The sequence below is a fragment of the Choloepus didactylus genome, chromosome 10 (genome assembly GCF_015220235.1).
Source record: "Choloepus didactylus isolate mChoDid1 chromosome 10, mChoDid1.pri, whole genome shotgun sequence".
In the NCBI taxonomy this organism is placed as follows: Eukaryota; Metazoa; Chordata; class Mammalia; order Pilosa; family Megalonychidae; genus Choloepus; species Choloepus didactylus.
In genome coordinates, this window is record NC_051316.1 from 93,153,432 (window position 1) to 93,180,168 (window position 26,737).

At 47.5% G+C, this 26,737-nt stretch overlaps 1 protein-coding gene and 1 pseudogene across 1 annotated transcript; both read right to left on the reverse strand.

Moving 5' to 3' along the window:
- Positions 1-15,612: 15,612 nt before the first annotated feature.
- On the reverse strand, positions 15,613-17,178 carry LOC119545273 (annotated as a pseudogene).
- A 2,158-nt stretch (positions 17,179-19,336) lies between these two features.
- SWI5 (SWI5 homologous recombination repair protein) lies at positions 19,337-26,685 on the reverse strand. Its single transcript, XM_037850789.1, has 6 exons — positions 26,622-26,685; positions 26,281-26,362; positions 25,878-25,926; positions 22,777-22,898; positions 21,936-22,030; positions 19,337-19,593 (listed from the first exon to the last, which is right to left on the reverse strand). The coding sequence occupies exons 1-6, from the start codon at positions 26,683-26,685 to the stop codon at positions 19,529-19,531; spliced, it is 477 nt and encodes a 158-aa protein (XP_037706717.1). The 3' UTR covers positions 19,337-19,528.
- Positions 26,686-26,737: the final 52 nt, after the last annotated feature.

Here is a 26,737-nt window from a genome sequence, read left to right on the forward strand (position 1 = left end):
TTGCTGCCTTGCAATAATAAAAACTAGGAAACATTATTACCAGTATAGCACCTTCAGGGTCACAGGCTTTATTATAATATCTTGAAGAAAATTATAAAGAAAAAAAATTTTTTTAGCCTTTTTTCTGCCAGTTTTATTCCTGTAGGCTCTGGACACCTTGGCCCCTTATGTACCTTTTTTCTTTTTTTTTTGGCCTGGCTGCCTCTTTCTTCTATCTGTTTTGGACATTCCCCACTCACACCACTTAGACCACTTTGACTGGAGGAAGGAACTAGATGGCTCCCGGCTGGAACTCCAGTTTGGACCTTCCATGGCTTCCTCACCTTTCCACAGTGTTGCCTGCCTTCGGGGCATCCCCTAGCCCAGAGCGGTGCTAAACAAGTCTGGCTCTGCCGCTTCCTAGCTGTGAGGGCTCAAAATCTCAGTTTCTTCATCCATAAGATAGGAATAATGATTTCGCCCACCTCTTGGGGCTTTTGTGGGAACAAACAAGGTCACTGTGTCAGGTGCTTATGGCCCCTGGCTTGTAAAGACGCTGTCAGCCTGTGAACTGTCTGCTTACATGGCTTCTTTCTTCTAAGCCACGATTTAGAAATCTGGTGGTCACAGAGCCCAAAGTCCTTTTCTCGATTGCCTCCTGGTTCTCTGGCATAAACATCATCTGGGAACCTAACAAACACTGTATCAGCCAGGTGATGGAGGCCAACAGCAGCCGTCAGAAATGATATTGATAGTATGTCACTTTGATATGATGTGATGAACATGACAGTTTACCTCTGTGGTTTTCCTACCAATAACCCATAACCCCAGGCTCTTGAGAAAACATCAGACAAGTTCCAATGGAGGGGCATTCTACAAAATACCTGACCAGTTCTCAAATCTGTCAAGGTCATCAAAAACAAGGGCAGTCTGAGAAACTGCCACAAGCAAGAGGAGCCTACAAGACTTGACAACCAAATATAATGTGGGATCCAGGAAGAGAAAAAGGATATTAGGTAAAAATGAAGGAGATCTGAATTGAATGGACTTTTAGTTAATAATAATGTATCACTTTTGGGTCATTAATTATAATAAATGTATCATACTAATTCAAGATGTTAGTAATAGGGAAAACTGGGCACAAGGTATATGGGAACTCTGTGCTATCTTTTCACTTTTTCTGTCACTCTAAAATGGTTCTAAAAAATAGTCTATTTGTAAAATTCACTTGGGGAGATTTTTGAAAATCCACAGTCTAGCCCATCCTTTTGATTCTGACTCAGTAGGTCTGGAGGGAGGCCCAGAGTTCTGCATTATAGGAAATACCACCAAACGAATTTGATACCAGGGCTTTAAGAAACAGGGCCTCCCACCCCTGAGGAGCTGGAGGAAAGGGCAGAAGTGTTGGACTTCCTCACCTGGACTGATGCTGATGTTGTCACTAACATTAGGACTGGTGGTTTGATGTGCTGAGCCCTCTATCATGGGACTTGCCCTTTTGAAGTTCATTACTGCAAAGGAGAGGTTAAACTTGCATATAATTGTGCCTAAGAGTCTCCCCCTGAGTACCTCTTTGTTGCTCTGATGTGGCCCTCTCTCTTTCTAACTAAGCCACCTCAGCAGGTGAACTCACTGCCCTCCCCTCTATGTGGGACCTGACTCCCAGGAGTGTAAATCTCCCTGGCAATGCAGGATATGACTCCCAAGGATGAATCTGGACCCGGCATCGTGGGATTGGGAATATCTTCTTGACTAAAAGGGGGATGCAAAATGAAACGAAATAAAGTTTCAGTGGCTGAGAGATTTCAAATGAAGTAGAGAGGTCACTGTGGTGGACATTCTTATGCACTACATAGATAACACTTCTTAGGTTTTAATGTATTGGAATAGCTAGAAGTAAATATCAGAAACTATCAAACTCCAACCCAGTAGTCTGGACTCCTAAAGATGATTGTTTAACAATGTAGATTACAACAGGTGACAGTGTGATTGTGAAAACCTTGTGGATTACACTCCCTTTGTCTACTGTATGGATGCATGAGTAGAAAAATGGTGACAAAAACTAAATGAAAAATAGGGTGGCATGGGGGGATGATTTAGGTGTTCTTTTTTACTTTTGTTTTTTAATCTTATTCTGATTCTTTCTGATGTAAGGAAAATGTTCAAAAATAGATTGGGGTGCTGAATGCATAACTATATGATGGTACTGTGAACAGTTGATTGTACACCATGGATGATTGTATGGTATGTGAATATATTTCAATAAAACTGAATTTAATTAAAAAAAAAAAAAAGAAAACAAAAAGAAACAGGGCCCCCCAGAGGCCAAGCAGGGGCTGTTACTCTCTCTTGGTCTTTAGGAATAAACAGCGGCTATGGGAGAGGCCATTTAAGAAGACTGGCCAACAGCCACCTGCAGGGGTGAGACATTCACGTGGGCTGGCCCAGAGCTCCTTGGAGCACTGTTGTCCTGTGAGAGGCATAGGATTGGTGGACTGACGTGGAAACTCCCCAAAGTCCAGGGCAGGCCCCCTATATCCTCCACCACCACCACAGCTTTTGAAGCAGCAGCAGCCCCTCCCCCCCATCTGCTGCAGGTTGACTGGGGCTTGTGCGATACTATTGTTAATAAACACCCCCTAGTAACTCCTCTGGGCCACAGATGCTTACAGCATTCCCTGGTGCCAGGCCAAGGGATGGGAGAGAGGCAAAACAGGGCCCCAGTTTGTCTAGAAGGTGGTGACCTAGGGTGGGGGAAATCTAGCTGTTTCTCTCCAAGGCTTTCACCAAGTAGCTCTTCTTCCTTTGTCCAGATAAGAATTTTAACTTTTTATTTGATTGCACTGTATATAAGAAGTCTATCTGGATCTCATGCTAGAATTCACAAAGTTTGGGCAATTGGCCTTGGGTAATGTAAGTGAGAAAAGTGTATCTCGGGGGTCTGCTGACTCTACTTCACTCACCAGATCCATGCTAGGGTCCCTAGGTTGGGAATGCATCTTTCTTCTTTTTCATTTAGAACATGCTACATGCTCCTTGTGCAAGCTGAAATGGTCCAAAGGGGATTGACCACCTGGCCTTGACTCCTAGTGCTGCCCCTTCCTCATTATGGGAACTTTGATAAACTTCATATGGTGAGTCTTGTTTCCTCACCTGTCAAATGTGGGTGAGGACAATAGTTCCTGTCCCATAGAGGTAGCAGGATGCACTCAAGGCCACAAGACAAACGCCCACAGAGAGCTTACCATGTGCTAAGAGCAGTGTGATGGTTTGGGTGGTGTGGGTGGGGCTTTTTGATTAGGTTATTTCAGTTGAGGCATGCCCCTGGTGAGTTTTAATCATCTTACTGGAGTCCTGTGTAAGAGATGAAATTCAGAGAAACACAGAGAAGCTAAGAGAGAAAAGCCAGAGAAGCTGAGAGAGAAGGACACACAAAACGGAAACCACAGAAACAGAGACGAAGCCAATGAAGCCAGAAGCTGGAAGCAATGAAACCCAGAAGAGAAAAGACCAGCAGATGCCATATGACAGAGTCCCAGACCACCAGTAGCTGGTCTTCAGGGAGAAAGCATCACTTATTGGTGCCTTGATTTGGACATTTTCATGGCCTCAGAACTGTAAACTTTTAAGTTAATAAATCCCCATTGTAAAAGCCAGTCCATTTCTGGCATATTGGATTTTGTCAGCTTTAGCAAACTAAAACAAGCAGTTCTACCTCATCTCACCTAATCCTGAAATGAGCTGAAGGTTTAGGCACTATGGTTATCCCTGTTTTACAGATGAGGACATTAAAGCATAAAGAGGTGAAATGACATACATGAGAAAACCCAGTGAGGGAGTTCAGAGCCAGGGATCACATCTGAGCCGTCTGGCTCTGGGGTCAGCGCTCCCAGCCACTATACCTTTCTGCCTCTCTCTGCAAGACCAATCCCTGCTTTCCTAACGGTTGTTACTGTCATTAGTATTGATAACACAATCATGTTCCTTCTTAAACAAATCCACTTTCTATTGATGAGTTGTTGTGCAACTTTCCAGAAATTTCTCTATGCTTATATTTTTAGATTATAGCTCCATGGAGGCAGGGGCCCTGTCTTGTTCACCATAGAATGCCCAGGACCTAGACCCTGGACTGGCACACAGTCGGTGCTTAGTAAATGTCTGTTTAAGGAATGAATATTTGTATATAAGTGTTCAGTAGACGTGTTGAAAGAATGAATAACCCAAATGGTTACTTTTTTAGCAACGTGGAATTATAGTGCACCCAGTGTGCTGTTGGAATTGCTTCTTTCATTTAACCTTTCTCCACGTGTATCCATTGAGCACTGTCACTCCATCATTCCTTCCTCCAGACCCTGTGGCAAGGAGCTAGGAAGACAGGGATCTCGCTGAGAAAGGGCCTGGCTGTGTGTGGGACCTGATCATTTCCCTCCCTGGAATGTTCCTTATGGTTGAGCAGATTGTTGCTTCCGGAATGGAGCAGTTTTCTCCCAAAGGACTGAGTTCCAGCCCGTTTATCCAACATTCACACAACAAATACGTACTTAGCACCTACTATTAGCCAGGTCCTGTTGTATACACCAGAAATACAACAGTAAACCAGACAGAGAAAACTCCCTACCAAGTGGAGGAGAGGGAGAGTTGCCATGTTAAATCCGTCTGCCTGAGAAGGGGACATTTGAATAAAGGCCTGAAGGAGGTGAGTTTTCAAGCCAGGACTGCATCTGGAGGAGGAAGTGTTCAAGGCCAAGGGAACAGCCAATGCAGTTCAAAGGATATCTGTTTTATCGGGAGAAAATAGTGTCCCAGTGATGACCTGTGATCTACTGCTTGATCTGCTGGCTGCAGTGAAAATCACCTGGAGGCCTCTTATACCAGATAGGGCATTCAGTGCCCTGTGTTCTCAATAAATGCGGCCTTGAACCCCTTGCATCAGCATCACCTGGGGAGCTTGCTTAAAATGCCTGCATCCCACGAGCGTCCTGGGTGCCTTCTCTCAGCTCTCTGACTCAGAATCTGTCTGCCCTAGACCAAAGCTCTTACCCATGCTGAACCTCAGTTTCATTATCTAGACATTTTATTTCACCCGGCAGGGCAAAGGGCAGCTCCACCTGTATTGTTCCTTCCCTCTCCTCTGAGAGAGAGGCCCTGACCCTTTGGGCTTCTACCTCCAGCACTTACCCCAACGACTTCAATAGAAGGTAGAAATTGGCGTCCACGTTATTTCTCCGGAAAGCTGGGCCAAGCTGTCCTGGACAGGATTGACCATCAGCAGGCCTGCTGACCTGAATGGAAGACGATGACAGTGATTGTAATAACATCTGCTACCATTTACTAAGGGCTCTGTGCAAAGAATTTTCTCTTCACCATTGCTCTTACTCCTTCCAGCACCCAGTGTGGAAGGTATTGGGATCATCACCATTTTATGGGTGAGGAAACCTGGGCTGCCAGGGAGAGCATCTGGCTTAGCAGAGGGCATTTTCACCTCAGTAGGACCTTCCTTCAGCTGATTTCTGAGCAGGCACAAGCTCCAGACAATAGCTTAACCTGCCTGCTCTTTGCATCTCTGCTCCAGAAGGTGAGTACAGGCCCTGTTTGCCAACCTTAGTGCCACCCTGAGCTGTGGCCAGGCTGAGCAATGAGCAAATGCTCTCTCCACCTTGACTCAAGCCACATTCACTGCCCAAAGCAGCCACCTCTTTTTCCTGTATAGCAGATCCACCTCTCCCCCGCCACTGAAATTCCCAGGGAGCAGTGGTCCCATGGGGGCTTCCTCCTTTAGAAATTACAAACATTTCACTCATTAATCCTCACAACAACTCTATGAGACAGATAATATTATTATCCCCATTTTACAGATGGAGAAACTGAGACACTAAGAAAGTAAGACTTGCCTAAGTCTCCAAGCTAGACTGGGTAGTCTGGCTCCAGAGCCAAGACCTGTAATCTCTCCTTAGCCATGGCCTCTCTGTCTTGACACGGGCCCAACTCAGACCCAGCCCAAGTCTGCTCTGAGTGCGTTCTCAGAGAGATTTACCCACTGGGACCTCGGAGCCTGGGAAGATATATATAATCCAACCCCATATCAGGGTGTGGCCCTGATAGATAGGAAGCATATAGAAATATGTATTTCTGAATATAGAAAATTCAGAATGAAGTAGGTAATACTTAGATTAGCCAAATCCAATCCAACAGTGCAGAAACCTGGGTGGGAGCAGAAGGTGTTTGCAGACCTCAATTAGTCAGAAAAATTATGTAACTTGGACTCAGGGTACATCGGCTACCATATCTCTTCACTGGACACAGAGATTATAAAAGAGGACCCAGAGTGCCAACCATAATCTTGGGGTGAAGGTGGGGACCCTGTGTAACGGCCAAAGTACTCTGCCAACATGCAACCTCAGTCTTTTGGTAAAGTTCATCCCATATTGCTTGGGCTGGCAAAATGATTTCCTTACTGAATGTCTTAACCTTGAGAAGGCTGGAATTGGGTAGTATTAAAATGTACTAAAATGTGAAGTTGTATTCATTTTACCACAATAACAAATGGAAAAAAAAATGTACTGAATGTGTAAACAAAATGAGATTTATAAGTTGAGCTTCGAAATGAAAGAAAAATTATTGAGTTTATTATTGCAAGAAATACTCTTTTTTAAAAAGCCACAGAAGCTACCAATAGTTCTTTCTGTACACTTATCCACTCTTAACTCATAGATGAGCCCACAGACCTCCAAATTCGCCAGTCGCTTGCACTGGGTGATGAGGGCCCTTGGAGAAGGGGTGTGGCTCCACGGCTGTGCATTTTGGCAGTGGGAGGGACTGAGTGTGAATCTCTTTTGCCCTATTTCATTGACTAGATGACAACCTCTGTGAGGTCAATTTAGTTATGCAAAAACGATACCCGCTTGATGGCTCCCACCACCCCTCCCACACGTATGAAACACCTGCTTTCTGTGAGCAGCCTCTGCTCGGGGTGCTGGGGCCATGGTCCAAGGACCAAGGACGTCCTTGGTCAGGCAGCTCCCATCACAAAGGAGCAGGTAAGAAAATTATGGGAGCGCTGAGCACTTGGAAGGAAATAAAGTGGAGGCCGAGGGGCTGCAGTCGACTGGGTGTCCCAGAGAGCCTCTCTCTGAGGAAGCAACATACAAGCTGAGACCCGGACACAGGAGGGAGCTGCCCATGCAAACCTGTGGGGGCAGAGCTTTCTACATAGAGGAACGGCAGACACCAAACCCCAAGGCTGTGTGGCAAAGGGGTGGCTGAGGATGGAGAACAGGACCAGGGCCAAATGTTCTCTGTGAAGTTGGGTGGGAGGCCTAGCGAGGAGAAGCTGTCAGGGCCCAGTCCTGGCGTAGACCCAGGCTTTGCCGAGCCTTGAGCACTGTTAGTTTCACAGTAAACCTGCCTCTGCCATGTATGGGGTAGTAGGTATTATAGAAATGGAAGCTGGGAGGGGTTTTTTTTTTTTTTTAAGAGAAGTTGTAGGTTTACTTTTTAAAAAAAAAAAAAATACCAACCGCTATTCTTTTTCCACTATTTTAAATTTACATACATCAAAATCACTCTTTTTTGGTGTACAGTTCTAGGAGTTTAGAGGAGTGCAGTCACTTGTCTAACCACTACCACAATTAAGAGACAGACCAGTTCCATCACCCCCTGAAGTCTCTTGTGTAGCCTTTTGCAGTCAACTCGTTTCCCTACATCCAACCCTCACCCCCTGGCAACTACTGGTCTCCTTTCTGGTCCTATAGTTTTGCTTTTTCCAGAATATCATGTATATGGAATCATATATATGGAATCATACAGTATGTAAATTCTCTCAGATAGTCATCCATTTTAGATGTATCAGTAGCCCATTCCTTTTTATTGCTGCACAGTATTCCACCGGATGGATATATCACAGTCTGTCTATCCACTTGCTAATTGAAGGACTTCTTAGCCATTTTTAGTGATTATAAATAAAGTTGGAAGGCTTTTTTTTTTTCCTCATTTGCTATACATTATTGCTTCCTATTTCCTGGAGGGAAGCACAAGTTCCCTCCACTGCATCTAACCATCTCTTTGCATCCATAAAACTTACCCAAGGTCAACCCTCTCCTTGTGCAGATCTACGTTCTCTCCCCAACTCAAGATCATTGCCCCAGCAATTCTCCCCTCTCTTCTGTTTTAACAATTTCCCCCTTTTTACTGGACCATTTTCATCAGCATACAAATATACTGTTTGTCTCCTATCTTTAAAACAAGAGAAAAACAAAACAAAACTCTCTTGACCTCAGATCTCTCTCCAGTTACTGCATTTCTCTGCTTCTCTTTGGAGCAAAACTTCTCAAAGACTGTCCCCAATTCCCCTCTGGAACCCACTTGAATCAGGTTTTCACTCGCTACTGCGCTCCCCAAACTGTTTTGTCAAGGTCGCCAATGACCTTCTCCTTAAATCCTGGGCCCCTTCTCAGCAGTGTCAGGCAAGCCAGTCGCCGCCTCCTTCCAGAACACTGTTTTGGAGCGACTTCTCCTGGGTCCCCTCCTCCCTCCCTGGCCACTCCTTCTCAGAGTCCTTGGCTGAGCTTTCACTTCCTGAGCTCTCCTCATCTGTGCCCACAAGCTCCATCCCTGGCTCTTTTTTCTGCTTACTCCCTTGGTGCTAGCATCCTGATGTCATCGTGGCGTTCAGTGCCATCCATACGTTACGCCAATAATGCCCACACTTACACCTCTAGCCTGGCCTCTTCCAAGAACTCCATTGCCAGATCTTTCACTTTGATGTTGAATTGGCATCTCAAACCTAACATGTCCAAAACTTAACTCCTTATCTTCCCTTAAAACCTGCTCTTTCCATGGTCTTCCTCATACCAGAACATCACAACTCCACCCTTCGAGCTGTTCAGGCCAAAATCCTAGGAGGCTCCCTCTCAACGCCTCTTTCTCCCATACACTGCATATTCAATCCATTCACAAGTACTGCTGGCTCGACCTTCAAAATACTGGTGTTTCTAGAATCTAACTGCTTCCTACCACACACCACTACCACCCTGCTTCAGGCCACCCTGATGGTCTCCCTGCTTCTGCTCTTGCACCCCCTCCACCCAGTAGAGAGAGAGATCTTGTAAAAATGCAAGTCAGATTGTGTTACTTTTCTGCTCAAAACCTTCTAAGAGTTTCCCAACTCACTTAGAATAGAAGCCAAAGTCCTCACAATGGCTTGAGAGCCCCAGGGCAATCTCTCCTTCCATTTCCTCTCTGGTCTCCCCTTCACACCCTGCTGAGTCTACACTGGCTTCTTCACTGTTCCTCAAGCACACCAGGCAAAGTCCTGCTCAGGGCCTTTGCACTTGCTGCCAAGGTAAGAGTTTTTCCTTCATATTCTCCCTGCCCACTCCCCTTTCCCCCCTCCTAGGTGCTCCCTCCCTCACTCCTCCCAGCACTCCTCTCCCTACCCCTCCCCAGACCCTATGGCACCAGAGCTTGCATGCACTGTGAATGCTGGCCCACTAAGGTACCCTTTTAAGCTATAAGGTCCTTGCATTCCTGCGGGGCCATGAATATTCTTAGAACACACAGAGTATCACCTTCATAATAATGAGCTGACATTTGCATACTTCTTTACAATCCTTGAGCCAGCCTTCCTATCTATGGTCACTGTGAAGTTGGTATGGCAGGCATTACTTTCCCTATTTTACAGTTGAAGAAATTGAGGCCTGGTGAGGTGGAGCCACAAGCCCGGGCCCCTGTGTCTATTTATTGCATGGCCTGCCAAGCTTCCTCTGACCTCAGATTAAAAAAGAAACAAAAAACCTTAGCCACCACCATATTATGAACATCTTGATTTCCTCTGCAACAGCCTGTCAGTTGCTGATTCACCCCCTTCTTTGAGCACCTTAGCAAAAGGTACAGGCCTCCTCCCCAAGTTGGGCTGGATAACAGGAGGGACCAGCATTAGTCACACTGAAGAAGCTCCCTGTCTGGGGTGAGGCTCTGGATCAGGCTGCTGGGGCACTGGAGGTTGACTGAGAGACAAGCATCGCAGGTGGGCGTGGGAGGTGTGATAGGGTGTGGGCATGTCCTGGGGCTTCCAGCACTCACCCCCGGGGTCTGCAAAGCAGGCTGCGCTCAAAGTGTCCCCCTGCCCTGCGCTCTTCTCCAAATGGCCCCTTCCTCCCATTCCCTAAATGTACTCCCCGAGCCCCTAAAAAAATCAGAAGCCAGAAGAGCCCTAAGATGGCAAAACCAGCCCAGCTCTTCTCTGGCAAACCAGTGGGGCAGGTTTGCTGGGGCCCCGGGTGGAGGGTGGAGCACAAGTCAACTCCAGTCTTTGGCAACCAACAAATGGCAGGGCCTGTGAGAGGGCCAGAGGAGGCGCTGGGGAGAATGTAGATAAAATCACACCCAGGTTTCATCTAAACAGTCACAGCTTGCTCTGAGGGTCAGGTGGCTCTGTAGGTGTGTTTGAAGATGGACTGGTTCAGCGGGCAGGATTTGATAGAATGTTATTACTGGTACTTAGAAGCAATTTTGTCTACCAGCAAGGAACATGCAACAGAGAGGCAAGAGATCAAGGAATAGCTGGGGTGCTTATTAAAAAAATACATGTCTGGGCTCACCACAGACCTAAAAAGTCAGAATTCCTAGAGGCTAGGGCCCCAAATCTTTTTTTTTTTTAAATTTATTTTATTGTGTAACACTTACATATAGTATAAAATTTGCCATTTTAACCATTTTTTATGTGTACGTTCAGTGGCATTAATTGCATTCACAATGTATTGCTTCCATCACTTCCCTCCATTACCAAAACTCTTTCATCACCCAGAACAGAAACTCTGAACCCATTAAGCAATAATTCCCCATTTCTCCTTTCCCTCCAGCCCCTGGTAACCTGTAGTCTACTTTCTGTCTCTGTCTCTATGAATTTGCTTATTCTAGATATTTCATATCCAATATTTGTCCTTATGTGCTTTGCTTATTTCACTCAGCATAACGTTTTCAAGGTTCATTTGTGTTGTAGCATGTTTCAGAACTTCATTCCTTTTGACAGCTGAATAATCATATTGTGTTTATCCATTCCCCTGTTAACAGACACTTGGGTTGTTTCCACCATTTGGCTATTGCGAATAATGCTGTAAAGAACATTGGTGTACAAGGGTCTGTTTGAGTCCTATATCTTTATTTTTAAAAGCCTCTGAGATAACTGTGCTCCTGAGAGGCTTGGAAACTATTACCTGGTGTTTAAAGAGCATATCTTTGGAAACCCCTTCAACCTCCGAGTCTGCTACTTAGCTGCATTTCCTTGGGAAAATGAGTTTACTTCTCTGGGCTTCATTTGCCTCTTCTGGAAAATGGGGATAACTTTTCATATCTCAGAGGGCTGCCATGAGGAATACATGTGATAATCATGCAGAGCACTAGGCTCAGGGCCTGGCTCAGAGGTGCCCTGTTAGCTGCTAGGGTTATTATTCCAGCTGATATTCTTTGGGATTCAGGGGTGAACATGAGGGCTGAGGGAGTGAAAGGTCAGGAGGATATCTACTTCTTTTCAGAGTTCCTGATGTTGGGGATGAAAGGCTCTCTGACAAGGAAGCAAAGCGTCCTGCTCAGTGGAATTGGGAGGGAGGGGCCCGTGCCCAGCCTTCAGCAGAGGCCATTCATTTTTGGCCCTCCTCTGGGGATAAAAGCTGGCCACTGGTCTAGTGGTTAGGTGCTTGGGCAGACTGAACTTACAAGAAACTCGGCAAAGATTCATGGTTAAGACCTTGGCTTAATGGCTCAGAGAGTTCTGGGTTCGAATTCTAAGAACTCATGACCTTGGGTGAGAGACTCAAGAGAAGCTGGGACTCTGCAGTGGAGGCAGGATGTCACATTGCGGCTACTCAGAAGGCTCAGCTACTTTCTGGTTGTGTGACCTTGAGCATGTCACTCCGCCTCTCTGAACCTCAGTTTGTTCATTTGGAAATGAGGATACTCCACCTAACCCCCCTCAGTCTTTGTGAGGAGTCAATGAGATATTGCATGAGAAGTGCTTGCCACCCTGCCTGACCCACAGAGCTTCATAAATATTAGTTATTGTGACTGTCAACCTCTCCTGCAATAAGGCCTTCAGCTTGTGACTGGTGGGTGTGTTATTGTGACCTTTCACCTTGTTCTTAGTCCTTCCCACCTGACACAAAACCGAGTGCTTTCCTCACAATGCTCCAGGCATCAGGGTAAGGGCCGCTGTCCCCTCCCCCACCACAGAGGGGCACTGGGCTCCTAGCCTGGACCTCGTCCCTCCCTCAGAATGTCCCCTTGAGAAAAGCCAAAGCAGGGTGATATTTGGTGACACTGCCCCCATGAGGTCAGGCTGCCAGTAATGAGCCCATTCCCACCTGTCTTGGGGAGAGAGCAGGCTCTTACATTAGTGTTTTGAAATCCATAGATGCCAGATGATAAATATTTTTGAGTAGGGTTTATCTCGGATATGACTGAACAAACCACGTACGTGCACAGGCCCTGTCAGAGTTAACTTCAGCCAGGGTGCCCGGCCTGTTTTCCAGCACCACTGGGCACACGGACAGTCCACATCTTACAGCCAGCTGGCTCCTCACTGCCTGGGGTCGCTTCAGAGAGAACCCCTCTTGTATATGGGGTGCTGTGAGGATCCGGTGTGCACCAGTGGATTGGCAAGCCTGGACCTTCCCAACAAGGCCCTCCCAGGGGTTGCTTCTGGGAGCCGTTGCGCTCATTTCTGAGCAGACACTGCCCTCCTGAGACCTTTGCGTGACATGACACCTGCAAGAAGTGATCTTGCAGGAGAGAAACAGGCCCAGACTAAGCTTTCCTTCCCAGCATCCTCCTTGATGCCCCCAGATTGACCCAAAGTGCAAGAGCAGGTTACAGTGGTGTTTGAGGAAGGCTCTTGTCTGGCACCAAGAGTCTGAATGGACACAGCCAGCAATCATCACCCCTAATTACTCTCTTACCAGACTGAATCTTTTTGTGTCCTGGGCCCACTAAGTTCTCTCACCTCTGGGCCTTTGCAAGTGCTGTTTCACCACCTGGAACACTGCCCCACGCTTGCCTGGCTGACTCCTTCTACTGTACAGGCGTCAACGTGTCTTCTCCCAGGAAGTTTCCCCAATGCCCAGATTGGTTGGATGCTGTTCAAATGTGCTCCTATCACCCCATGACATCTTTTTATCAAATGGTATTGTCATGGCTTCTTAGTTCCTTGCCTTCCTACTGTCAGGTGACTTTCTGTGACAGAGATGCAGAGACCATGGCTCCCCAGTACCTAACACCAAGTTTTGAGTGGACAGAGGCAGACAAAGAACTCTTTTTTTTTTTTTTTTTTTTTTGCAAATCAGCAAAGGTTTTATGTGATTCAAAGGAAGAAGTTATATTACACATACTCATTTAAATAAATCAAAGACTTTTACATAAAACATAATTATGAAACACTTTAAATTTTATTACTGAAACGACTTAAAATAGTAGGAGCACTTAAAATGCTCCTAGTCAAAAAAGGATCAAGCAAAATTGCTCAGGCAATATAAAGTGCACGGGGGACCCTGCCTCGTCGGCTGCCCCCAAGGCCAGGGACACGGGTGTGAGGGCCACAGACAGCAGCGAGGGGTCTGGTTCTCGGGGCGACTGCTTTTCCAGATGGGAATGGTTTCACGGTTACAGTCTTTCAATGAACAAACAGAGAAAAGGTGTTCATATAAGTTATTTGTGAAAATGGAAATGGAAGTGCAAATTAAAACCATTTTTAACACATCTATTCTTTAGAGCCAACACTGCTCTGAGAATGAAATCCAGTGTGAGAATCAACCAAATACTCAAAGGCTCTGTACTACCCACCAGAGCACGCATAGGACCAAAATTATTTTGTAGGTCATAATTAAAAAAAAAATCCAAATTTGATACCATTTATGGCATAGCATCAAAAATGTTTATGCTGATTTAAGATATAAGTGGGAGAAAGGAATTGGGTTCATAGAGAAAACCATCAGATATTATATACATTTAATTATGGTTCTCTTGCAATTGTGTCTCAGGAAATGTAAAAATAATCAAAGCATCCAAAAATGTGAAACTCTCATAAAAATACAGATAGCACTTACATACAGATGTCAAATAGCATTTGATAACAAAGCTCAACCTATCGAGGAACACACGATGAATGACCCGGTGAGGGGTTGTAGCAAAGATGAAAAAGACCTGAACAAAAACTTAATTACATTTTAATTATTCAATATTTCACACCTTACCATCATTTTAAAGGTAAATGCCAATAACTAAAAGGTAAAGACAAAATCTAAATACACACTGCACAATAAAGCAGAATTTCCAGGCCAACAAAGTAGTGCAACATTCCATATGTTCCTTATATTTATTCTGTTGCCTAAATTTCCAACAATGTTTACCAGAAAAAAACAACTTGGGCGGCTTACAGGATGCAGGAGGAAAGTCTCTTCTGTATCTGGGACGTGGACTCACACAGCTTAAACATGGTGCCACCATCTATTTTCTAGATAGAATGCAAAAAACTTCTCACTTTTACCCCATTCCAAGTAATTTTCTGTTTGGGCAAAACAATCTCCTCTTAACAAAACGAATGAGAGGGCAGCTGAGTACTATTGCTGCCATTTAGCCTAACTTGCATTTCCTATAGCTTTTAATATTCAATAAATAAAGAAATTAGAGCATTGAGGCGGGACAATCTGCACATGCACTTTACTTCAGGTGAGCTGTACTTTGGTGAAAAGTTCATTCAACCAATAAGGACAATCCCTTTTACTCTAAGAAATTCTACCCACAATATACTCTGGATAAGGCCACATTAAAAGAAGTTAATTTACAATTTACAAAGCAGCCGGTTGCTAGAATGTTTGTATTCTCCTTTTGGTGTTTTAGATACAAACCAAAAGACAAATGTTAAACACAGACACTCAAATCCTACAGCAGCCCCCTGCTTCCCAGACATCTACTGAGTACTTTAGGTTGTCTTCTGGGGTACATCCTTCACAAGTCACCCCCTGAACACAGGTGACTGATCCCAATTAATCAAAACCTTAGTTTCCTGGGCTATAGCCTGGAAGGAATGGTTGCTTGGAATTTCCCTTGAAGCTGGTACAAAGAAGCTAACTTCAAAGCTTACTTTTCCCTTTTCTTTAAGAGGCCCTTATTTAACCAGTTCTGATTCTAAAATATTCTTCGATCTAAAAGGCCAGATTATAAACCTGTGATTTATTTTTTGGCTGGAAACTGCACCAAGTCTAATAAAGTAGGGTCATTATAAATAACCTTTGCTATTAAACACTGAAAAGCAGGTTGTAAAATCCATCTAGAAATTGGTGATCTGAGCACCAACGATATAAATATTTTTTAGAAAATGGTATAAAAATTAGTACCCTGTCTCATTTCTACAAAACACAAATAGAAAGGTTGCAAAACCCCAGATTTTGTAAACTTTATTGCCAAGATGTTTGTTTGGATGCTGGTGACTTAGCTTATCCATTTTTCTTTCCATTTCCTTAAAGAAAATTCTGAAATTACAAAAGATATTGAGCAGGGTCCCAACCAAAAGGAAAAGTTAACACACTTTCATCAGAGCCAGCTCCCTGCTTACCCTCAACCCCCGAGTATTTGGAGAGGAAGCCATCAGCTATCTCCTGTGTTGTTTCCATTTCTGAGCACAGGCTTCTCACAGGTCCCCGCGGGGACGCCGGGCTGTGCTCTCAGGCGGAGGCCGGCACTGCCCGCGGGCGCCCGGGTCTCTGCCGCGGCGACCCCGTCCAGCGCGCCGGCCTCGGCCTGCCAGCCTGGGGGCTTCCTGGCGGCAATGTGGCGCCGTGCGTGCTTTGTCGGTGGTCGCAGCAGCGCATGAAGCACCGCTCACACGCCGGGCACCACGAAACTTCTCCCCCGTGTGGGTTCTGCGGTGTCGAGAGAGTTCGTCTGAACGAGCAAATTTCTTATCAACAAGCCGTCCCAGCTGCAGCTGAAGGGCTTCTCCCCTGTGTGCGTGCGAAAGTGAGCCTGAGATGTGAGCTTTTGAAATAGGTTTTCCCGGCAGCTTGGAAGTTGCAAACATAGTTCCTCCTCCTTCGGGAGAAGTCTACCTGAGGGGTGCAGGTTTTGGCTGGAGGTGATGAAGACGGGAGCAAGGGCGAGCGGCAGTAATTTGGTGCTCCCCACGGCCATGACGCTGGGCTCGCAGGTGGCAGGCTGCGGAAGGGCTGGCTGTGGGAGAACCAGCATCACCGTTCCCTGAGGCACAGATGGGCCCACGAGCACAGCCTGGGACACGGGGGCTGCTTGGGGTAAGATGGGTTTGACCGTCCCTGCAGCCGCTGGAGGAGGGGACTTCAAAAAGGCTGTTACCATGCCACTTGGTCCGGTCACAGGGATCATTTGGCAAAGGAGAGGGGGACTCGGGACAGGGACAGAAATCAGAGCAGCAGCTTTCCTTGGCAAGTCGTTTTCATAATTCTTTGGTGAGCAGGTCTGCACTGCCATGGGCCACCCTGCCTGCTGGCCTTTCTCAGCAGGGATGAGGCCACCGGAGCCGTGCACACGAGGCTGCCAGGACACCGAGTTAGTGCCGAGTAAACTGTCCGCCAGGGGGGTGTCCTGAAGAGCTTCAAAGTGTCCCAAAAAACTGTGCTTCGCCGTCTCTCTCGTTTGCTAGGGCTGGCTGAGGGAATGTGGACAGGGGGATGCCCCGCTGTGTGGCAGATCACACTCATCAGCACGGCTCCGGACATCTTGGCCTCCCGGCTCAGAGCTTCGGTGGCCATGGCAGCGGGCGGTGGGACGGCCAGGGCCGAGGGTGCTTTGGAATCAGGCACCTGGGAAGCAACAGGTGTTCCTGTTGAAGGTTCCACAAGATCAGGGCTCTGAAGGAGTCATGCACAGGGTTGATAAGAATGGAAGTCCTTTGGTAGCTCAGGTGTGGCTGCGTCCACGTGCATGGTGATGCTGACATCCCTGGAGTCAGAGACAGGCGTGAGGGGCCTTATCCTTACAGATCAGCTTTCCGGGATCTCTGTCCCCAGGAGCTCATGCACACGACAGCCTCCACTGCTTCAATGTGTGTCTGCTCCAAGATGCTACAGGTCGACCTTTCGCTGTCGTGCCGCTTCCTCTCCAGGATCGATTCACATATGTCCATGATGTCAACAGAGCCCGCGGCGCCGGCGCGTGCATGGTGCCGGCGGTCCCGGTGCACAAGCAGCCCGCGGGGGCGGGGGCCTGGCGCAGGGCGGAGGCGCCCCGGCCTCTCCCACGGGCGGCGGCCATTCCCGCCGCCAGCCGGCGAGGACCTTGCCCGGCGCAGTCCCGCCAAGCCCGGGGCGGGCAGACAAATAACCTCTTTACTTGAAGAAAATGGGGTGAGGCAGAGGAAACTTCATAGAAGGGGGTCACTTCTGGGGCTGCCACCCACCTCTGAGTCTGGCTGCTTACCCTCTCCTCCTCCACCGTAAAAAGAGGGGGCCCAGGAATTTGAGAGCCCTGTGGGGCCCAAGAAGTGTGAGAATCTATGATGCCCATCCCAGGCCTGGTTCAATCTCCAGTTAAGTCTAGTTCTCACTGAAGATCTATGGGAACAGGACCAAGGCCACACTCAATTAGGGCAAATACTGAGTATGTGTAAGGTGCAGGCAGGCAAAGGTGGTGCTCTGAATTGAACCTGACATGGTCTAGTCCTCAAAGGGCACCCCATCTGGTCAGAAGCCAGTGTGCAGCCGTCAATTACCTGGCAGTGTGAGGCCTTGAGGTGTGGTATCAAGGTTAGGTTTCAGAGCTTTGGACACTGATAGACCTGGGCTCTGGTCCCAGCTTTGCCACTGACTCACTGTGTGACTTTGACAAGTTACTTCCCCTCTCTGAGCCTGTTTCTCATCTGCAAAATAGGGTTAATAATGGAACTTATCTCATAAGGTGGTTGTGAGGACCAGTTGACATTATGATGTGAAAGTACAAAGGTTTAAAAAAATGGCAAGAAAAGCCCAGAAATGAGAATGCACTGTGAAAGTCATGGAAGCTTTCACAGTGACTCTAAGATGTATCAATGCAAACAAGCATCTGAAGCCTGGAAAGGGACAAGAAGCATGGCCATCTGAATAGACACACACGTGTCACTGCGGAGGATGGGGTGCTGTCCAGCTCTAAAGGGGAGCTGGATTCCAAACGTACCTAGGCTCTGGGTCCTGTGTAGCCACTTTCCCACTTAGTAGCTCATCGATCCTCAGGCAAAGCCTTGGGAGGTGGGTACTCACACCAAATATCCACATGCCACCTCATTTCCCAATTGCCCTGGCAGTCATTTGGGCCACATGACTAGTTGTGGACAATGGGCTCTGAGGAGAAGTGAGGTCTGCCAATTTGGGGCTGAGCCAGTTAAGAGTTGATGTGCCTTTTCCATCTCTTTCCTCTACTGTGGTAACTTGTGGCCACGTGTTCCAGGCATCATAGCTATGAAACGGAGGGCCTCCAGGCTTTGCAAGAGAAATAAACATTTATTGAGTTTGGCCACTGAGATTTTAGAGTTGTTTGTTGAGGCAGCTAATGCCAATTATTACCCTGAAGAATATAGTACTACTATTATTTCCATCTCATAAAGCCAAGCCAGATGCCCAAGTTCACACAGCTCATAAGTGGGCAGAGCTGGAACTCCAACCCAGCCTGACTTGCATGGCCGGTTTTTAGTAACTATACTTCCTTCAACCTCATGGCAGCCTGACCTCAATCACTACTATGATGCTCTAAAAGTGTTCAGTAGGGGCAGAGCCAGAGGGGCCAGCTGATAGTCAGAACACTCAGCAAGTCAGTGTGAAGGCCGGATTGCACCCTGAGCAGTTACCTCACTCCTTTCCAAATCAGCCACTGATGACTCTTCATGATAAGCAACATACAATGAAGAAAGGATGACAACAGCTCACCCTTGTTTGGCAGAGAATTACAACTGGGGACTGGAACTTTGTTCTGTACATCTACTTAAAAGGGAAGAATCTGTTCTAAATGTCCACCACTGCTCACTCTGTACGCTTACCTGTTTCCACCTCCAACCCAGAGAGACAAGGCATTTCGAAGCATAACCTTCAGAAATCAAACTTGGCTCAAATCCCTTGCTCAGCCATTTTCTGGTAGTGTGACATTGGGCAAGTCACTCTACCTCTCTGAACATCAATTCCTCATTTGTAACTTGGGGATAGCTATGCTAATTCCTCACAGGGTGGTTTTAAGCATTAGAGGTAATGGATGGCAGGCATTTAGCACAGGCACGTGGAAGCCTGTTATAATCCAAGCAGGCTCTCTCTTCTCCCGAGTGAGATTAGGGTGCTATCAGAGGAGAAGGAATTAGTATACAGACTCACACCAAGATTGTACATCTATTTATCATAGGATACATATACCTGACATTTCAGGAACCTTGGAGCTGGGAATGTCCCCATTCTCCGTGTTCCCCTCTTCCCCAAGCTCCCTTGGAAACTTAGCCTGGGCTCTCATTGCTTCTCATGTCCATATCCACCAATCCCAGTTGGTCATGGACAATGGGCCATTAGCCTTCTGCTCAGTCATCCATGTCCAGATCAAATTCTGGGTACAGCTCTTTAGTGGTGACACCTCGGATCACAGCTGAAAGAAAGGAAGGAAGGATGAAATGTTTAGTGAGTTAGTGGGAAGGCATGCGGCCAAAGCCCTGTCTCTGGCATCATGCTCTGATCCACCCCTGACCCATACCGCATCTGTACCTGCTTTCTTCTCCCCTGCTTGGCTAAGTTAATCTCCTGCTCCCGCTTTGGGTCTCACCCCTGTCCCTGCCACCCCAAAGTACCAGCTCCCATCTGAGCTCTTACATGTGCCAGGTGCTGTATTCAACACTCAACCTGCAAGGACTCACTGAACTCTCACCCCGTTTTGCAGGAGTGAAATGAAGCTTCCTATAATCCAATCTCCACCTGGTGCAGCTAGAATCATCTGGCTAAAATGTAATTTAAAAGGTAAATTGGACTGTATCCCACACCTGCTAAACAACCCTGACTCCTTAGCATGGTCCACGGGCCAGGATCCTGTCCATTCAGAGCCTCTGTGAGGTTCCTCCCGCTGTTCTCTCTCAAACACTTTCTTCCCATGGGAAGGGTTCTCTTCAGAGGCCTTTCCTGATTACTTTCTCTCACCGCCCACACACCACGCTGTTCACCTCAATATTTTCCATTTCTGTTCTTTGTTTCTAAGTAGGTTGCAAAAACTTCTTCAACTTCCAACAACTTCAAATACTGAGGTAACTCAATTCAATTCAACTCTGACTCAAACTCCCTGGAGTTAGGCCAGACTCCACAGGTTAAGGGCAATCCTCCACAAGACTGCTCTGCAGGCACCAGTCTCAAATTTGGGGGCCCAGGCCACCTGTACTTCTTACCAACTGGCTACAAATGTGGGGGCTCCCACCACTCCCTCGGGTTTGCTAATGTGCTAGAATGACTCACAGAACTCACTGAAAGCACTATACTCATAATTGTAGTTTTATTATAGTAAAAGGATACAAATAAGCCAAAGGAAGAGACACAAAGGGTGCGGTCTGGGAGGGTCTCAAACACAAGCTTCCATGTGCTCTCCACGTGAAGTCAGAACTCCTCACCCTCCCAGCACAGTGATGTAGCTTATCAATTATGGAAGCTCTTCAGAGGTTCGAGTGTCCCAATTGACACACTCTCCAGACGTTGCAATCACATGGCCAGCCTTTGCTTTGGCCAGCCCCCACCTAAGATTATAGGTGTGGCTGCTCCCAACCTTTCATCAGCTTCCTTCCAAAAGAACTATCAGGCAGCAGGTGTGGTCCTGGGCCCACCATGAATAACAAAAGACACTCCTATAGGGAAATTCCAAAGACTCAGATTCCCTCCCCTGCAACTGGGGACAAGACTAGCTTAGTTTGTAATTATGCTAAGTTTCCTTGACAGCATTCAACATGTTTTAACTTTGTTTGTGTCCATTTTCCTATGGACCACCTCCCTCTCCCATCCCCTACCTCTAACAACCAAAACATAAGCACATGAGGACAGAGACTTTCAGGTGTCCTGGTTCACCAAAGTGTTCCCAGCACCCTGTTGAGTATACTTGACACACAGTAGGTGTTCAACAAAGGAAAGGCTGCCTGCTCCAGGTCATAGGACCTGGAAGTGACGGGTCTCAAGCTGGATTCTAAAGAGAGCTCATGCTCTAACCACTAAGCTTCACTTCCCTCATATTCCTTTCTCCTTGGGCCCTGGTCACCTTCCTCTCTATCATAACTATATTTTCCCTCTTCTGCTTCTTTCTCCTTCCCCTAATCTGGGAACCATTCCCCAATGAAGCATAAGAGAAGCCCTCCCTGCTATGGAATCCTGGATGCTGCCAGGCATTTCTGGAACAGCTGTTAAAACTTATACAGCAATTGGGCAGACAGATGGAGCTGTGAACACTACCTTGAGTGATCCCTGGCCAACAAATATCAGGGTGCCACCTCCATGTTTCCTTACCTCCAGAGTGGGCCATCCCAGCCAGCTGAGACACAGGTACCTGTGCCCTGCTTACAAGCACTCTGGATAAGGAGTTTCCAAAATACCTCTTTTAAAGACACAAATGGCTGCCCCAGCACTTTCTGCCTGTTTAGCTTTTCAGCCACTTGAGGTGGCCCTGGAAGACTGAGAGCCCTCAGTCCTCAGTCTACAGGTGGACAAGCCCATTCTCAAACCTGTCTGCAGCTCCAAAGCAAGCTCTGTACTGAGGGGAGAGAAAACCCAGGAACTCAAGTAAAGAGTTTCCTTTATCAGGAGGGCAGGGACTGGTGAGAAGAGAGGTGGTGGGGCATTTGGAGAGTGGGGCAGCTGAGAAGGGAGGGGGCGTTGGCAAGTGAGAAGGCCCAGGAGAAATTCAAACCACCCCTGGGGGTGGGGACAACCTCTGGGCCCGGGTTACTTGTCCAGAGTCCTGCTCACCTAGTTTACCCAGCAGCATCTGGCCTACATCCTTGATGTCATTATACTCATGGAGCTGGGAGATGTGGTCCTCCAGTTCACCCACACTGTAGCCTCTGGAGTGAGGGATGGGGAGAGGGGAGAAAGAGAGACCTCTTAAGAAAGGCGATGAGGACTCAGGGCTCAGACAGTAATAAGGCACCTGTTTAAAAAGTGTTTTTAAGAGCCTACTAGGTGCTAGGTACTGGGAATATAGTGATGGGCAACATTGACCCTGCCCCATGAAGCTTGGAGGAGGGGTGGGGTATCTGCCCAGCCTCTCACTCCTGGCAAATGTTTCTTGCATCTTTAGTGAAGAGTTCCCAGTCATATTAGTACTATGTGACCCTGGCCATGGCTGAATGACTCACAGATGAGTACGTAATCCAAACTGGCGTAGTCAGATTCTCTGAAATATGATATGCAGATTAAAAGACTGCTCAGTCTCTGCTACAAGGCTGGAGCAAGGTGTGTGGTAAAAGCCAGGAGCTGTAGAACCGCCAGCTTCCCTGATACACTGAAAACCACACCTGCCAGAGAGAAATTAGAGTGTGTGTGCAGATGGAAGCAGAGGCAGAGAATGGGGAGCCCAAGAGAGAGAACTGGGAAAGTGACTGCTTCCATTCCTGACAGTTTTCCAGTTTCTAGTTCCAGGCCCTCCTGAGACCTGCAAGCCTTCCCTGCCCTGGAGGCCACTAAGTCACCCTGAATTCAACAGCACAGTACTGTTTTTACGCTAAGCTAGTACGACCAAGTTCTGGTTACTGGGCACTAATCAAAAGTGTTTCTCAACTATGTCGAGGAATCCAGCAAAGGGACTTACTCAGCTATTAATTGGGAGATCTCCTTGTCCAGCATGTCACTCTTCTCCTTCAGTTTCTGAATGTCAAGCTGCAGGGAATCCTCACCAGCTCCATCGATCTGGCCAGACTTGGGAGATGGCAACTGAGTGGCAAATAGTCATTGACTCACTGGCCAATTATCCGTAATTCAGAGCTTACAAGGTGTCCCCCATTAATCACTCTCCCCTTTTGCCATGGTAATAGAAACCACCCCCCAACCCCCCCACCCCACCTCAAATGAGACTGTACTTCCCAGCCACACTTGGAATTAGGTGGAGCCCTATGAGTACATTATGGCAAGTGGAAGGTAATCAGAAATGGTGTATGCAATGTCTGGGAATTATCCTTCGAGGAAGAGGGCATGCCTTTCTCTGCCTTTTCCTCCTCCCTACAGGCTGGAATGCAGATGTAATGCTGGAGTTGAACAACTATCTTGGAAGATCAAGTAGAAGCCACACGTTGAGATAGAGGCCTGGGTCCCTGGTGATAGTCTAAGTTGCTGTTATCTGGGGTTTTCTTTCACTCCCAGGCAAGCCGAACCCTAACTGCTCCCCAATCTGACCCAGAAAACTCTATTTCAGGTCACCTTCTGGGTTCTCAAATCTGCTAATTCCCAGATTTATAATCTCACTGGATAACAAAATATTTTCTTAGGGCTACATTTTTTTCTTTGCCCTTTCTGCCCCTAAAGGTTGCAAAGGCTAATCTTCAGGAAATGTGTGTTGGAGGAAGTGTCTGCACAGGATAGAAGAAGAGACTAAGATGTGATTCCTGTTCTTAGATCTGTGGTTTTTAACCAGTCAATCAAAAAATAGTCAGTGTGCATTATCTGCCAGGCATTGGGAAAGGCTCCAGGAGCTTAGCAATGGACAAGACATCAAGCCTGGTCCTGTCTTCATGGAAAGTAGAGCCTATCCCCAGATATAAATGACCTAACAATTATGCTCTTGCTCTGGACATCTCCATTTAAATCTGTACTCACATGTCACTACATACACTCTGTCTAAAATGGTAACTCCTCAATCACTTGCTATCCCTTTGCCCTCACTTTTTATAGCCCTTCTTACCACCTGACATACACAATTCATCAATGTTATTATTTTCACTGTCAGTCTTAAATCACTAGAATGTAAACTCCATGAAGACAGGAACTTTGTTTTGTTCACTGCTGATTCCATAGTGTCTACAACAGATTGTCACACAGAGAGGCACTCAATATTTGTCAAATGAATGACAAATAATTAATCACCTAATTACAAGTCTGAAAAGTTCCCTGAAGTGGAAGTACAGGGTGACTCAGCTGAGCCAGGAGTAGGGGAAAGGCTGAGAAAGCTGAATCCTGAAGGCTGAGAAGACAAAAAGATGGCATAAGAAAAAAATGGAAGAAACAATTCCAGACAGAGGGGACAATATGTCCAAAGACCCTAAGCCAGGAAGGAGCACAGCATGTTGAGGGACTGAGAGTGGTTTTCAGTGTGTGTGGAATGGGGTGAGTGAAGGGACAATGCTGGAGAAAGAAACAAAAATGATTCGCTGTGGTGCCTTAGAAAGGAGGAGACAGTGCCCACTTTGAGAGATGGGGGGACCACTGATAAGATGTGAGAACAGTTGGAGGAGGGAGCTGGCTCATGATCCTGGTTGAATGCAGAGTGTGATTTCAGACCTGGGCAAGTGGGAGGGCAGAGGTATCCTGCTGGCAGCTCTAAGTGTCCAGAGAACATGTACAGCTAGAGAGAGATTTGAGGGAATCATCTGTCCTGACACGATTTGAAAGGCATTGGAGTGAGATCTTTGAGGACTGTGTAGAAAAAACAGTGGAGGGAGTATGGTGGAACCACAAGGAAACACCACAGTTATATAAGGAGGGAACAGGAGGCAGAGGAGCCCAGCCAAGCAGGCAAAGACAAATCGAGAAGGATCAGGATAAGGTACCTTCAGAGAGGCCCAAAGATGGTACCAGTTTAAGAGCTCAGGACTGGAGTCAGACTGCTTCAGCTCAAAATGCCCCAGCTCCACCACACTCCCAGACTGTGAGACTTTTAATCTCTCTGGAACTCAGAGTCCTCACCTGCTTCTCGGCCTCAAAGGTTGTTTTAAAGGATTCAGCAAGATGAATCAACCAGGGGCTGATAGGGACAAAGTAGGTGCTCACTAAAATAAAATATTTGTTAATAAGGGAATGAATGTGTCAGAAGACACAGGGAGGTCAAAGACAGTGAATACTGAGCTTCTCTGAAAGAAAAATAACATCAACTCTCAGAAAGAAGCTCAATCAACCCAGTATTTTTGGTGAACTTGTGGGCTTCCTACCAGGTCATCTGGCCTAACTCCACCCTGTCCTTCAGGCTTTGCCTCTGACTCCACCACCTCTGGGGAGCCCTCACCTGCACTCCCAAGTCTGGGCTCCCCCTCACATAACATGCTCATACTGTCCAGGAATTTTACTGGTTCATCCTCCTCAGCTTGTGGCTTCTTGAGGGCAGGGACTACGCCAGGCTCAGATTAGTTGCTTAATCCATGTTGAATGAACAATAAGTACCAAGCCTCTCACCATCTAACTTGAGAGTGGGAGAGGTGGTGGAAACTCCATCGAGGGGGATGAGAGAAGGAAGCAGAAGGCAAAGGAGGTCGTTTGTCTTTTGGGTGATTTGACAGAGAAGAGAAGACAATATTAGTAGCTAAGTGTTCTCCTGATAGAAGAGTTTTGGGTATGCTTAAAGGTAGGGCTGGGTGAAGGGAGAAACTAGTGAGCAGGTGAGATGGCTGATGTTGCAGACCAGTAAATGCATTTGGGGAGGTAGGAAGAGGGCAGAAGGGATTCCAGTAGCAGCATAAGAATTTGGCTTCTAACAGGACAGGACAATGATTTTTCTTCCAAGCTTGGCAGAAAGGAGGAAAAGATGGGTGCAGGGGTGAGAAGGTGAGAGACTGGAATAACACGGAGTTTCTCAGCAGAATAAGGTCCGGCTGGGGGAAGATCTTGAAGAGGGCTAAGGGTAGGTCAGTTGCTGTTGAGGATGGAGAAGGAGGGCCAGAGGAAGTTGTGGGCGAGTGTTGGGGGGCGGGGTCACGACATACTCACAGGGGATCGGAAGGTCCCGCGGCAACATCTGAAAAGTCCTGGTTGAGTCCTGGGGAGGAATTCGAGGGAAAAGTCTGGTTGGGCCTCGAGTCCGCTCTGGGAGGAAAGGGGTGCCGTAGAGGTGTGGGAGGAGGAGCAGTTGGGAAGCAGAAGCGACGGGGACGGGATCCAGCTGGGAGGGGTGGGATATACTCCCGGGATCAGGGTAGGTAGGGGCCCTTGAGGAAGGGGAGGCCCTGATGTGGGGAATGTGTCTGGAGGATTGGGTAGGGGACCCTAGAGGTGACCTCTGGTGGGACGTTGGAGAGGGGCTTTGAATGGGCGAGAAAGTCTGGGGCAGTTGTGAGGAACCAGGAAGAGGACTGTGAGGGCTGAGCTTCCCTTTCTCACGCTCCTCGCCCACCTCCTGAGCCCAGGAGTCCGAGGGCCCCGTCTCGGGGCTGTCTGTAGCGCAGGAGGGTCCAGGGCGAGTGCTGGAGAGGGGCCTTACACCTGAAGTGTAAGGGGAAGCCTGCGCCGGAGACGAAGAACAGCCATAATGAGAGCTGCGCGCGCACCCTGAGAAGGCGGACCCCGTCCTTCCCCTCCCCCTGGAGTAGGAGGAGGCAGCGTCTGGGCACCTCCCTCCCGACGTGGGCGGAAACAACCGCGCCCCTCCCCCAAGTAGGCGGAGACAGAGACTGCGCGCTCCGCTTTCCTTGTAATCCCGCCCCCAGGGCCACGCCCACCGAGAGCTGGTCCCACCCCCTTTCCTTGCATCTTTCTCGTTGACCAATGGGCTGGGAGCATTTTTAGGCCACGCCCACATTCCGTGCTGCCTGGTATCGCCCTTGTCCCTCCCTTCCCTGGCTCAGTCACAC